Genomic DNA, 15,568 nt, shown 5'->3' with positions numbered 1-15,568 from the left:
GGCTGGGTAAGCTTTTCTGTGCATGCGCAGGTACGCAGTCGGTCGTGCTCCCATCGTTGAGACTACGAGGGGCTGGAAGAAGCCCCAGGTGAGTCAAGCTTTTTTTTTAAACCCGCTTGTATCCTTTAAGATTGAGGGGGAGAAAAAAATTCGAGCAACTTTACTTAAACCGTTGATTTTATTCTTGTCAGGAGCATCCATCCATTAAAGTCCATTAGCAAGTATATGCTGGCCTGACAGAACAGGCTGGCACAATCAATGTATTTTTTCAAAGAGTCCCATTTCGGATAGTTAAAAGAGCAAATGATAAATATATAAATATGTATGTTTTTAGTTGAATTACCGTCATTTAGTCATGTAATTCTATTCTTAAAGCCTTGATGTAAATTATAAAAATCTGAGCTAATAAAAAGTATCAGTAGAGCTGATTTGATTTTGACTAAGCTGCTAATCTATTTTCTTATTACTCACATCTTACACACAGGACTTGTCATCATGGTCTTCTGCAGATGAGTTAGATACGTCTGGGTCCGCCAGTCCTGTGTCAGGCAGAAGCACCCCCAGCAGGCAGAGAACGGTAAGCATGCCTTTTCACACAAAAGCACATAGAGAACAAAGTGAGAACTATATAGGCAGTACTTGCAATACACAGCCAATAGGAAGGCCAGGAAAACATATCCGCATTGCCAATAGCTAGTCACACTGAAAGACCAGCTTTCCTGACTCCCTGATGCCATTCCTGTGTGACCTAAGAGGCAGAAAATTATCCTTTTAATGATTCTGGGATTATTTTGGGCTATCATTGATAATTTTGTTTAATTATATTTTAATACATTTTCTATGGTTTTGGGACTGTGAATTTCATTTGCACTTTAGTTGAATAACACCTATAAATTCTGTCCTTATGAACTATTTGATCTTCTTAATTGATTTTTTTCATATTCGCTAGTCTCCTAGTAGGTCCTGTTTATAAAATGTACAGGAATACTGGCTTTTCGAATGTAAAGACTCAGCAAGCTGCAAGTTTTCTGTATCAAAAAAGAAGACACCTTAGAATGAAGCAATCAGTTGCATCAATTACATAATGAAAAAAATGCTACAGTTGTACTTACAATATGGATGCATTTAAATTATTCCATAGGAGCATTATTTGCTTGTTAAAACATTTATTTCATTCCATAGTAGTACATGGCATGCATATTGTTTACTGCTTCATATTGTGTAGAAAAAATAAAATCGAAAAGCCAGTTTCCTTTCCTCCTGGCTATTGGTCACCTCATGTGATTTTATTTTCTTTTGCTGCACTTTTCATTTTGTTGATTTTTCTTTCATCAGTAGCTTGTCTTTTTTTGCCTGGACTGAACATTCTTCTTTCTTTACCCCCTGTTCATTGCAAACAGCCACGGGGCAAATGTAGTGTCTCACAGCCTGGACCCTCTGTCAACAACCCACCTAGCAGGTACCTGATTCTCCTGGTTTCCACATTGAACTCTAGAACACAGAGGATGCTAAAATATGTCCTTCACACTTCTCTAAATGAGAAAGCCAGCCTTGTTCTACAGAAACCTGTTGGATTTTCATCTAAGTATGAATCTCCATGCTAGGTACTAAATATAGCTTCATGGCACATACTTTCATCATCCTCTTTATTTCTAGACAGCAGTTAAGTCAGGCTCTACTCCATTCATCTTTGGAACTTGCCAGCCATCAAAATGGATTTGAGGTCCTCTTGCCTACAGTCCATTTTGTGGGCATTTGCCTCCTCTGAACTCTTCATGATCAAAACAAATTGGTCCTTGAATTTGGTGGCACCATCTCTGTTCGCTAACCCCACTAACCCTTACTAACACAATTGTCAATTAACCTTTACACAAACATAGCTTGTGCTTCTCTTACTACAACAGTGCAGACATGCAGCTGTAGCTTCTGGCTTTTTCTTTTCTGTCTTTGGGTACATTTTTACATCTTTGTGTACAAAGTAAAAGGCTTGCGCATTTTGGTTGCTGTTGTTTTGTGTGCTTCAGTCATTTTTAATTTTTCACAAGTCCTTTTCCCTATTTTACCTAAATATCTCAAACATCCTCCTGTTCACTGGAGTTTTTAGCACACAGAACATGTGAAGTCAACTATACCTCTCTATGAAGTATAGCTATAAAGGCAAGTGTCCATGTGAACTTAAACTGTCATGCACTGATACAGTTGCACAGAAAATTAGGCGCTACTTCCTTGACTACTGCTTGTGGAGTGGACTGATACCTTTTAAGCTATGCTGAATTGGTAATTGGTTAATTCACTGATGCTCCAAGTCATGAGCGTGCACCACTTAAGCACTACTTAAGAGGGTTCAGTGGCCCCTATAAGTAACAGTAATGGAAGAGGCACTATTGAAGGACATATGTACAATTGTCTTTTAAATGTAAAGTTTAGTTTGATAATTTAGCATTGAATTGAACATTGATTAAACAATCACACAAGATCAAATGTAACTGTGAAGCTAAATATTATTCATCTAAATTCTGCAGATGAATGCAAGGACATTTGCATATGCAGTCAGTACACGCCTGCTTCAAATGTAGCGTAAAGTAAAATGTTGATTTCAGTGATTAGTTAATATAAATGGCTTTTCCCAAATTTGCACAGCACAAAGAGCATTATCAGGAAAGGTTAAATTGCTTAATTTGCTTGATACCTATTTACATAGAAATATTCAGGAATTCTAGCCATCCTACCAGATGCCACTTGTAAATTCACCTTCTGGCTAAATATGGCATTGCTTTGAGACCTTTAATACAGTCATTTTCTGTGAAAATAATGGCCTCTCACTGGATAGACTCCAATTCACCAGCATAGCATAGGTAATTTACTAAGGGCAGATGTGGAACATGTAATAGTGTAATAATCTGAGCCATACAGGGGATTCTCATTTCCAATGAAAATCCCATATTCCTGTTGACATATTAGCCAGGTAAGTGTGTTTGACTGAACATTCAGGGTGTTTTTACTACTCCAACATCAAATGGCATAATAAATCTGAGCATACCATTTCCAAAACAGTGATAAATTGACATATTTTCTATGCCATTGGATGATGTTGTGCAAGCACATTTTTTACGCAGAAAAAGACCACTTAGGATCCCCAAGTCAACTGACCATGATAGTGCCAGTCTACATGCTATAATCCTGAGTAACAGATCCTACTTGATGAACATATTCAGGCTATCCATTAGAGGTCAGTTAGCAGGGTGGGTACTATGTGACTAGTGATGCTATAATGCTAAGCTATATGTAGTTGTAAAGGTACTGTGAAGTGAGTCTAAATTTACTTTTGTAACAGGCAGTCATGTTAAGCAGTATAACCCCTGATAAAATGCCGCTATCCCGCGGCAAAATGAGGGGTTTATACCCCCAAAACCTCTCTCCTACCTCCGGGGAGCGCTTCCTGATGAGGCAGAGCTTATGGCTGTAGCTCTGCCTCTCAGCACGCCAATCCCCACTGATCGCCGCCTCTCCCCGCCCCTCTCAATCTGCCTTCACAGAGAGGGGCGAGGAGAGGCGGAGATCCATGCGGCGATTGACGTGCATGGAGGCAGAGCTACAGCTGTAAGTTCTGCCTCCATGAGCAGCAAAATCCACGACCAAGAAAGTCATGGATTTTGCAGGGGGGATTTGGGGGTATAAACCCCTCGTTTTACCGCGGGATAGAGGCGTTTTAGCAGCGGTTATACTGAATAACATGACTGCATGTTAAAAAAGTAAATTTATACTCGCTTCAGTCTCTTTAAGACAGAAGATAAATGTTAAGGCACAATTTAACTGCCTAAAATGTATGTAACATATACACGTAGCCAGACTGAGCAAGCATAATCATTTCTATAGCTAATAAATGGGGAGGTCCAGGATTTACACAGTGGGCTTATGACAGGTGAAAACAACATTATTATGCATTGTTCATAAAGTCAGCATATTAAGCAGTGGCGTACAGAACATAATGAGAAGAGCAAATTAGACTACTACAAGAGTAACACATGTGGAGAAGAGTCCTCTGCATAAATTAATTTACTATGTAAGAGAAGGAAACGCAGGATAACATAGGATATATGAGTGGGTGGAGTTTAATGGGACCCTGAGCAGATGCTAAAAATGGAATTTGAACTTACCTGGGGCTTCTTTCTGCCCCCCCCCCCTGCAGCCTGCGAGGTCCCTCGGTAATCCCCCTGGCTGCTCTGGTAGCATGCAACTTCACTGGGAGTCGTGCGCAATGTACACCGTCCATGTGACCTGCTTGAACATGCACCCGTTGCTGTAAGCATTCTGTGCATGCTCTGCTCTCAAAAGAATGAACCACGCTTGCTCAGAACACTTATGGCAACAGGCGCGTGATCAAGCCGGGAGCACAGACAGTGCATGCGCAATTGCGCATGACTCCAGTGAGCCACCAGCTGGAGAACGGAGGGGACCCAGAGGATGCAGAGGGACCTTGTGGGCTACAGGGGGCTGGAGGAAACCCCAGGTAAATTCAAATTCCATTTTAAGTGTCTGTTCAGGGTCCCTTTAAGGGAGTACAGCCAGTCAAATATGAAAGTTTAATACAGAGTGATAGATGGTGAATAGGTAGGTTATGAAGGCCAGGTTGCCCATATCTAACTGAATTAGTGCAAGGTTTAGTGCAAAGTTTCCAGAGACTGGGAGAAGTTCTAGAGAAGTCTTCAATAGGAAAAAAAAGAGGTAGCGGCTGTTTTTGTCTATCTTAACATAGTAATATAGTTAGTTTGGTTAAAAAAAGACATCCATCAATCAAGTTTAACCAGAAAGGAAAAAAAAAACACTGTCATGAACCCTTACCTCTCCTAGTTCATCCAGGGAAAGGCAAAAAAACACACAAGGGCTGGGGCAATTTTCCTTAAAAGGGAAAAATTCCTTCCTGACTTCAGATATCAGTCGGATAAATCACTGGTTCAATAACCTAGTGTTTATAGCCGTGGACTCCCTTCAATGCAAGGAAAGCATTGAAACCCTTTTTAAATGCAGATATAGATATAACTACTTCCTGTGGTAAAATATTCCAGATTTTAAACACTCTTACTGTTAATAACCCCTTTCTAAATATATATAAAAAAAAACATATTCAATTGTAGGTTGTGTTATTCAGAGTTAAGGTGTGTACACTTGCTTTATCATCTACAACAGGCATTAGCAATATTTCCTAATTGTTTTTGGAAAGAAAAAGAAATATGGTTGATGAATATGAACCCCTTAAACTATTATTTTTATTTGGATCTGTTACACAGATAGCGTTACTAGTTAACTAGTTTTATTAGCATGAAGTCACAATGGACTTAGGTTGATCCCTTCTGAAAGCCCATTATTCAATAACATTTCAGTAAATACAGTACTGAAATCAGCTCAATGACACCACCCTTTACTGTATATCCACCCCTATTTACGTACAATGTCTAGATCAGAAATACCTTATTAAATATTACACTGTGTTATATTATGATATTGAAGGGAGCCTTAACTGAGAGGGATAGAGATGTTTCCTTTTAAACAATACCAGTTGCTTGGCAGTGCTGCTGAGCTCTTTGGCTGCAGTAGTGGCTGAATCACACACCTGAAACAAGCATGCAGCTAATCCAGTCTGACTTCAGTCAGAGCACCTGATCTGCATGCTTGTTGAGGGGCTGTGGCTAAAAGTATTAGAGACACAGGATCAGCAGGAGAATCATGTATTATTTTAAAAGGAGAAATCCATATCCTTCTCAGTTTAGGTTCCCTTCAAACTTATTGACCCAGAAGATATTGCTCGTGTAGACGTCCAAGGCCATCAGATGTCTGCTGAGATATTAGAAGGCTAGAGTGGAAGCCTCACTGAGCTGAATGGGCTTGTGTGAGGTACATGTGCTTCTGTTGTCACCTGCTTGACATGGACATTCAGCACAGCTGCAGAGCATGATGAATGGCTAGCCTGTTGCCTGTGAGACTGATTGAGAAGGGGGGGGGGGCGGGTGCCTGTGTATGGCCTGCTTTCAAGAGACATGGCCCTTCGCATTATGCATAACTCTGTAAAAATAAGTATACGTTATTCTGCACATTTTTCTAATATTTTGTCATGCCAATTAAATAGCTTTGACTGTTAATCTACTGTATGCTTATCAGAACCCACTGATAGCTTAAACATTTAGATTTCTAGTGAGCTAAAAGTAACTCTCAGCAAGCAGACACTTTATTTCTTTAGCCTGTCAGCATGTCTACTGTACTGAGTAAAGTGATAACCTGCAGGTTCGCTGTTGAGCATGTTTGATTTAATCTAAATTGATAATGCAAGCATTGGGCTCTCATCGCCTTTCCAGCTCACATCCTCCATTGCCAAACATCTGGCAGCAGTGTGCGTCCTACCAGCTTTGCAGCTTTCAGCGGAACAGCCCACTTCCTAATAACATCCCAGCCGCAGCACTCTTTCTTTCCACTGGCACTGTTGATTAACACATCGTTTTGCAGTACAGCACAATATTCAATTTGTCATTCAGGCAACCATGGAATACAAACGAGTTTCAATTGAATGGAGAGCTTAATCAAAAGCACAAGTCAGACAGGTTGTGTTTGATGTCAGCAGCAGTACTAACTGATAACGCAGAACAGGCTGTCACTGTGTTCCTTATTATTTTAAATGCCTCTGATCAGAGTACTTTGTGTTTGATCTTGCAATGGATCAGTAAACATTGATAGACTATGGTTTAAGGGCAAACAAAATAAAATAAAGTCGTTTTACAGGATTTTTAATGACTTTGGAGCATTTCACAAATAGTTGTGGGCTGTGTGTGCTATTAAATCAGACTAAGAGCTATTAGGTGTTTTATTCTGTGTATTGTACACTAATCACAGAACCCTTTCTATTTTATTATAAATCTACACTAAAAGCCTGAGCATATCATAAAAAGAGCTATTCCTGGGGTTCTGTAATAATCATTTTGGGAATTTAGAATGGGCAGTAGAGCTACACACACTTAGTCCTTGTAGTCTTTTAATGTTATGTTCTACATAGGAGAATGCTGTGAAAGTGATAATGAAAAAGGAGATGTGAACTGAGGGAATGTCATTTCACTGTAGGGAGGTCTAGTAAAAGCAACTGTCTTCATATCATTGAACATTTGAAGTTAGCAATGAAGTTTCGCTGATCCTCATTGTATGTTAACTGAAGAAAAAAAATTCCAGTGTAAGAGGTGGATTCACTCAATGTGTTTCTGATGTATCAGGCATAACGGCCACCTTGTAATTGGGTGTGCCGCACTGCAATGCACTACCTATGCGACATTCATAGTGCAGCGGGTGTGGTTAAAACGGCATGCAGCATCTCAACGCACTGCATGCAGTGCGTTACTGCAAAATGCGCATGTTAGCAGTAACAGTGAAGCATACTTGACTGTATGCTTCACTTTATGTGACATAACGCCCACATAATGTGCGTTGCCACTTTCCTGTTCCGTTGCATCAACGCCCTCTGTGAACCTAGTTTTACACAGTACTTACATTGTGAGATGACTGGCAGAATGAAAGATTCCAGAGATGTCCTCTCCTGTATGGAGATGTTCTTTGTTGTCCAGCTAGATCAAAAGTTTTTAAAAAATCTGTTAATATTGGGCCTGTTTATAAAGGTTGTGATCTGCTGATTGCCGGAAAAATGTGAAAGTGTAAAGGCACTTTTATAGAGATCTGCACATTGATGTATTTACTATCTAGCTTAAATGAGGCTGGGTTCACATTAGGACGCATCCGCCCATACGCTTGCGTTCTGCTCCGTGAGCGGAGCTGGAACGCAAGGTCCCGACATGTCGGGAACATCCGCTCCGATGAGCGGAACGCAGGGAACGTAGCGGAATGTAGCAATGTGAACTTTCCAATAGAGAAAGCATTGCTGCGGCTGCTGCGTTCCGCTCAGCGGAGCAGAACGTTGGCTGAAAACAGCCTAATGTGAACCGAGCCTAACTGCCAGTGTTATTTGGGAATCGTTTGTTTCCTGTGATCACCATTGTTGCAGATAATTATTGGCAATAAGTGATGAATACCATTACTTCTAAAGTGGCGCTCAGCATGATCTCCAAATTACATTTTTCACTTTCATTGTGGTAAATGCCATAGGCTTCAGTGGAGCAGAGTGGTGAAAAAAACTGGCAGTATACAAATACAGTTTTCCTCTTTTCACACAGATCACCATTTTAAAAAAGTAAAACTCTGCACTTGTGAACTGAGGCTCCATTCAAGTGAATGAAATTACAAATCACCACTTTAGAGTAAATTGGTAAATAGAGCACTGGTCTCCGACAGAAAAAAAAATCAGATTGCCCCTTTATGTATTATTTTTCTAAAAGATGAACAAAGGAGATCGCACACCACACTGCAGGTGGATGCAGGACTAAATGTAGTCAGTCAATCAATCAAAATTGGTCTGCACAGCAGGTAGCTTCTCAAAGCAGTGCATTTTATTTACACGACAGCATGTATAACTATCCAACCACCGAGTCATTTCAGAGCCAGGGAGGGTCCCCTTTGTCAAAGCACACAGGAGAATGCAAGACTTCTTTATATAAATAGGTCATCTGTATCATTTCCATGTATAACTATATGAAAGCATTTAATATGCAGGCATTTTAGTACAAAAGAGAAGCCTTTAAAGTAAATGTTTGTTAAAAAACAAAGGAAAACATATAGTAGTACTGCACTAGTCTTTGAATAGTTGAATGTTATGAGAAATTATTTTAATTTGCTGCTAGTAATGAATTCCTAAAAGTGACTAACTGGAAGAATGGGATCTGTATGCTCTGCAGAGAACTTTCCTGCTTTCTGCATAAGTAAACTGCACAAAACAGGTACCTTCATTAATTATTTTAAACACCTGGACTAATCCAGCAAATGGGCCAGTGGCATTGCCACTGCCCTCTGTCTGCTACAAACAGTGGGGAATTGTTGTGTTTTAGAATGACTGTAATGTTCAAAGAACAAAGCAAAAACATACTTATGCCTATTTTTAGCTACACTTTGTTTTTCTTCTGGCGACTGTCTTCTGGAAATTTCTTAAAAACTCTCATGTGAGATTGCTAATAGAGCCCGCACTAATCTTTTATATTCACAGATGCAATGTTCCCAGCATGTAAACCATTTGTAATGTGGGCTTTTCTGTATGAGTCTTTACAAATGCTTACCATTTTTTTTATCACGGAATAATCAAATCCAAAATGTAGCCTGTGTAAAGAAATACTTATGGGCCATCAATTACAGTTCTGTAAAGAACATACAAATTATCTTTTAAAGCTGCACTTCAGCCCGCAGGCAGAATGATTACAGCTAATAACAAGGACTAAATAAAATAAGCAGAAATATAAAAGAACTTAAGATCTGTATTAAACGTGTTTTTACTAATAATTATTGTCTCCTACATGTTATTAAAATATTAGCATTTAGTATTACTCTGTTAAGACATACTGGCCGATATGCAATCAACCTTTTCTCCTAGGTTTTCTACTAGGAGATACTTTTTTCTTTAAAATAGCTTTTCAGCACTTAAAAGCAATAAAAAAAAGTACCAAAAAGTAGGTGTAGAATTACTATCAAAATTATTTTGTGTATTTTTTGCTTGCAAGTGTTTTAAAAGGCATATTATTGACATGTTTGAAAATGTTATCTAGGAGAAAACTCAGGAGAAAAAGTTAATTGCACATTATGGCCCCCACTCAACTCACTTTTTCTCTCACGTTTTCTCCTGTTTTTAACTTCTGTTAAAAATAACTTTTTAGCACTCTGCAATTAAAAAGTACTATAAAGTAGATGAAAATGTACTGTCAACATTGGGTAAGGTGTGAAAATATCACCTATGAGAAAACTTAGCAGAAAAAGTTAATTGCAAATGGCCCACTGCGAGTATTAAAAAAGTACACTGAGAGACCACTACTGCAAGAAGTAATAATGGATGGCCTGCTTGTTCTGGGTGTTCTCTAAAGAAGCAGCCACATAACTACAAGAATTGAAGTTAGGACCAGCTCAAGCAATATATAGAAGTGGAGCTGGGCACCAATAGTTGTAATAAATATCAGTTCTATATGCCCTAACCTTTAGCTAGTGAAAGCCATTACTGTTTTTGCAGTTTTATGTAATAAACAGAAGAAGATCTGCAGAGAAATCTGGGGACTGTATAAGTACTCTACATCAATAAAGTTCCATATAGTATTGCCCCACTATTATTTTATTTAAAAATAAATTATTTATGTAAAAGATAGCAGTACGCTTTTACTATCAAAATATGTTGCTAAAACATTGGATGTAGAAATTACCAAAGCAGGCGATTTAAGAGTGGGTTTGATTACATTATGTGCCTGCATCTGGCTATATGGTGGCTGGAAGGTGTAATGGTTAAGGGCTCTGCCTCTGACGCAGGAGACCAGGGTTCGAATCTCGGCTCTGCCTGTTCAGTAAGCCAGCACCTATTCAGTAGGAGACCTTAGGCAAGTCTCCCTAACACTGCTACTGCCTATAGAGCGCGCCCTAGTGGCTGCAGCTCTGGCGCTTTGAGTCCGCCAGGAGAAAAGCGCGATATAAATGTTGTTTGTCTTGTCTTTATTATTATTATTATTATTGATTTATAAAGCGGCAACCTATTCCGTGGCGCTGTACAAAGTAAGAAACAAACATGGGGTACATAATAATACAGACAATGGTGTACACCAATATACAAGATACATAATTAGTGACAAAATACAAAGAATGATACAAAATACAAATTATAGAAATGGTAATGACAGTGATAAAATTAACATGATGAATAAAATGTATAATGGTTACCAAGACACAAAAGGGGGAGAGAGCCCTGCCCTTGCGAGTTTACAATCTAAAGGGAATGGGGGGGGGGGGGCAGGAGGAGGGGTAGTATGCTGCAAATATATAGAGGCTTTGTGTTTTAGGATACCTAGTAGGAGTGCAATTTGGTCTTAGTACAAAGGGAAGTGGCCTAAGGTAGCGCATATGCTTGTCGGAACAAGTGTGTTTTTAGAGAGCGTTTAAAGGTAGCAAAGGTTGGCGAGTGACGGACGTGCCGTGGGAGGGCATTCCAGAGGAGGGGTGAAGCACGTGCGAAGTCTTGTAAACGTGAATGTGAGGAGTTGATTCTAGAGGAGGACAGCAGAAGATCATGTGCCGATCTGAGATTGCGATTGGGTCTGTATCTGGAGATTAGTGAGGATATGTACAAGGGAGAGAGATTGTGGAGAGCTTTGTAAGCTAGGGTTAGCAGTCTTAGTTGTCTTTGTCTATACAAGGTACCCCTTTCAGTCCTGAAAACTAATAGCCAGTGCTCAGCTATACAAATATACAACAGCTGAGTTCCAAAGCTTGGATGCTTGAACCAAACACCACAGAAGGAAGATAGAGGTGACAGCTGGGGTTACAGGTTAGGACTAGCCTTTGTTTTAGGAGGGTTAGTGTTAGAGAAAGTGTTTGGAAAGGCTGTTTGTGTTAGCTGAGAAGTTTAGGATTGTGTGTCAGGAAGGGATTTAGTTTGAAGGGATTGAGAGGGAGGTTAGTGTCTTGCATTAGGAATGAGTAAACATTTGTGGAATGGGTTTAACTGCCTAAAGGCCGCTCCACACCAGATGCGCGCGCATCCCCGCTTGAATGACGGGGCTCCACTCCGTCATCAATCTCCTAGTGGCGATCGCCGCTAGGAGACTGTTAGACGGCGAAACCGACATCTATTTACTGTGTACAGCGCTGCTGCGATCTACAGCAGTGCTGTACTGGGGACAGCCGTGTGACACAGCTGTACCCTCTGGAGGCCGGGAAGCGATCCGCTGTCATAGGCTGAAGCCTATGACAGCCAATCGCGTGGATTGGCTGGTGGGGGGAGAAAGGGTGAGATAAAAATAATAATAAATACAGAAGTGTATTGTAAAAATAAATAAATATTGTAACAAAATAAATAAACATTGGGCAGCTATCGCAGCCCACCATCAGAAAGCTCAGAAAGCTCTGTTGGTGGGCAGAAAAGGGGGGCAATCACTTGTGTGCTGAGTTGTACAGCCCTGCAGTGAGCCCTTAAAGCTGCAGTGGCCTATTTTATAAACAATGGCCTGGTCACTAGGAGGGTTTAAGACCGCAGTCCTCAAGAGGTTACATTTTGGGAGGCGTTAGGGTGAGGCATTAGAAAGGACAAAGGCATAGAGCAGGGATAGCTATTTGACAGGAAACAGCAGTGGAAACTCTGATGAAACTACTGTTGCAAAGCCAATAGCAGCACTTCAGTGACAGCACATTGATATACTAACTATACACTGATATACTAACTATCAGCTTCACCTGGTACCCAAATTACCAGGTGTCTGTTGTAAAAATACTCTATATTAGCAGCACATCTTCCTCAACAGACTTGATCCTTGTTTTCTCCACCACCCTTGAATAATAAGAAGTTCAACTCTATGATCATTTGAGACCACTAAAACAAGTTTTACTCCTAGGAGATATTTTTTCATCTTCTGTTTAAAATAACTTTTCAACACTTTGCAATTTAAAAAAACCAAAAAATAGGTTAAAAAGTACGGTCAAGATTATACTATTTTTTTGCTTGCTGGTAGGTTGATAAGGTGTAAGAAAAAATCCTAAAAGAAAACTTAGGAGAAACGGTGAATCGAATAAGGGTGAAGAAGTTCCCTGACTTTTTTTATTAATCAGCTCTATATTGATTAATTGCTTTCTCATTAATCAGTGTAAAGCTAATTGGTGGAGAAAATGAGGTAACCTAGGATAACTGAGATGAAAAAGTAGGTGTCTTTACCTGCTGCTAATTTGCCCCTCTTTTGTTGTGTAAAGTTTTGTTTACTATACTTTTTAAATGTACTTAACCACTTGCCCTCCTGCATGATGAGTATCTACGTCCCTGAAAACTGCACTTGAGCTCCCACAGGTGTAGATACTCGTCCCTTCCTGTGTACGAGCGGCTCAGTAGTACACAGATTCTTCAATGGGAACATATGTTCCCAAGGCCACTCTAAGTGTCTAATGTATAATGATCACTGTTGCAATGAGCAACAGTGATCATTACATTATTAGTATTATTGATTTAAAATGCGCATTCATACTCTGTGGTGCTGGCATAGTATTAAAAAAACAAACCCTGTAGCCTGCTGGCTGGGACACAGCTGGAACTGCGTTCTAACTGACATGAGCCTGTGTGGGGACATCTAGTGGCCCCAAAAAATGACAATAAAAAATAATACAAAATATATTTTCTATACTTGTATCAAGCCCATTTAACCCCTTCTTTCCCCTCCCTACACTTGGCAACTAGAGTACTTCGGGATAACATAACTCACGATGCACGCCGCCAGAATTAACAGTAATATTGCCCTAGGATGTCGGCAATATTAACACTTTTTAGTGCATCAGGCCCATAGATAGATAGATAGATAGATAGATAGATAGATAGATCTCATAGATAGGTAGATCTCATAGATAGGTAGATTTAGTAGTGTGTTTTGTGTGTGTGTATATGTCTGTATTAGAAAGAGACTGAAACTACTAAGTATTGCTGCATAGGTCACTGTGGTTTATTTCGGGGATCAATGTGAAATACTTTAATCAGAGGCATTTAAATGTATAGTTTGAAAATGTTCAAATACAATTTTGATTACAAATAACAAAATGAACATAAGTCTGCATTTAAGAATGTTGTAATAATGTCTCTATAAAAGCCAGATTATCATGTAGAAATTTACTTCCAATGTTATAAAGGTCTCATTTGTGAACAAATTCTACACAGCCTGTTTATAAGTAAGCAGTTTATGTAAGGAATATGGAGTCTACCAAGTAAATGGAAAAATAGGACACCATATAATATGCTGTATTTGTAAGCTGATCTCTATCAACTTTGTTTGTCAGGTCCAAAGACGATGGCTCAGATTCTTACCGTTCTGAAGCTAATTTAGCTCAAAGAAATCAGTCATTCTTCCTCCGAGTTCTCCGAGCTGCGTTACCACTGCAACTTCTTCTGCTGCTTTTGATTGGTCTTGCGTGTCTTGTACCAATGTCTGAAGAAGACTACAGTTGTACATTATCCAATAATTTTGCTAGGTCGTTTCACCCAATGCTCCGTTACACCAATGGGCCACCACCTGTATGAAAACTCTTGGAAACCAATATGGAATAACCTAAGCTGTTCCCAGCTTTTAATTGCACTTGTTGTGGCAGCTTTATAATCCTTGATCAACTTTGAAATATACAGATCTACAAGAGGTCCTACAGTATTGAGCACATATCACTGTGCTCCAAAAACAGACACCATTTAAATTCTGCAAAGAAAAAAACATCAACCTTTTACCTTAAATGATGTGGTCTTTTAACGATAACTATGCATAGCCAAGATTCATATTTTTGTTAAAAATAACTCAAATGAGATAATTGTTCCCCAATAAGAATATTATCAGTATTTGACAAAATCTGCAGTTATAACGCTATTTTAGATGCTTGTACTATAACATTTTAAAGAGCTTAAAAACATTTTTTTTTTACTTTTCTCTGTGGCATTTTTGGTTGATGGGCTTTCTGTGTGGGGTCTGGTGGGGAAAGCATGAACTAACTGTAAACTCTGTACTAAGAATAGAAGATGTACAAATGAGGAGCACTTTTTTAAGCTATAAACCTGGATGTAAGAAATGAAGTCCCAACTATGGAAAAAAAAATCTATGAAATGTCAAGTAAATAAATAGAAAATATTATTTATGTATGTACAGTTTGCTAAGCAAAGTTTGTTTGTATTGATTTCTTGCAATTATAGATATTGTAAAATAATGATGTTGTCTGGAGTCCTTTTTTACCTTTAGGATTTTCCTTAGTTATAGTATGTACAACAGAGAAGCAGCACAGAGATATTGCACACAACCAATACCGTTGCAAGAATAGAAAAAAAATGAGCTATCCACTACAGATACAAGTGGAAGCACAACTGGTAGTCATTGAAAGAAGCAACATGTCTTGTAGGAATCAGGTCCCATACTCAACTGAGAGACCCCAAACCCAGGTTTCCTTCAACCATTTACATCAGCATGGTCTATAACTGAGGGCCTAGGAGAGCCAATCATTTTTTAGCTGTATGTCTCGGTGACACAAATAAAGTTACAATTTTTAACTGGAAACTGAAAGTGAACTGTGAATCTTTCATCGTTATTTGAAGATAACATGACTTATTTAAGGTAGGTACACACATTACATGATAATGTCTTACTCTAGTTGTTAAAGGTTTGAAAGGCAATGATTAGACTTCTGTACAGGTTTCAACATCCTTCTTAGCCCCTTGTTGGTGGGGGCCAAGTGAGAGTTCAAGTTGGGTGTTCTTGGCAAAGTGCTTTTGTTTTCCCTTAATACACGATGCAATGAGATAACTCCTGCCTCCTTCTTCTTAACCTTTTCATAAAAAAGAAAATGGCACTCTGCTTGGCTGAGCAGCATGTTCATGGATCTCTGGAAAGAAACAGTTCTGTAGCTAGAGCATGCTTTCTGCATCTGGCTGCAGTCACTTGTGAGCTTCCCAGAC

At 39.3% G+C, this 15,568-nt stretch overlaps 1 protein-coding gene across 16 annotated transcripts in view; it reads left to right on the top strand.

The window, feature by feature from the left end:
- Nucleotides 1–15,170, top strand: part of SYNE1 (spectrin repeat containing nuclear envelope protein 1) — a 707,535-nt gene extending 692,365 nt beyond the window's left edge. For 6 of the 16 annotated variants that reach the window (XM_068232010.1, XM_068232016.1, XM_068232015.1 and 3 more), the window contains 3 exons: nt 485–577; nt 1,401–1,459; nt 13,918–14,859. In XM_068232010.1, coding sequence (XP_068088111.1) covers nt 485–577; nt 1,401–1,459; nt 13,918–14,158 — 393 coding nt within the window. In that variant the 3' untranslated portion in view covers nt 14,159–14,859. The other 10 variants (XM_068232025.1, XM_068232014.1, XM_068232012.1 and 7 more) reach the window with 5 other exon arrangements.
- The last annotated feature ends 398 nt before the right edge of the window (nt 15,171–15,568 follow it).

This window comes from Hyperolius riggenbachi, chromosome 4 (genome assembly GCF_040937935.1).
Source record: "Hyperolius riggenbachi isolate aHypRig1 chromosome 4, aHypRig1.pri, whole genome shotgun sequence".
NCBI classification, from domain to species: domain Eukaryota; kingdom Metazoa; phylum Chordata; class Amphibia; order Anura; family Hyperoliidae; genus Hyperolius; species Hyperolius riggenbachi.
Note: the sequence above shows the minus strand (reverse complement) of the source record. Positions and strands in the feature narration are given on the sequence as shown.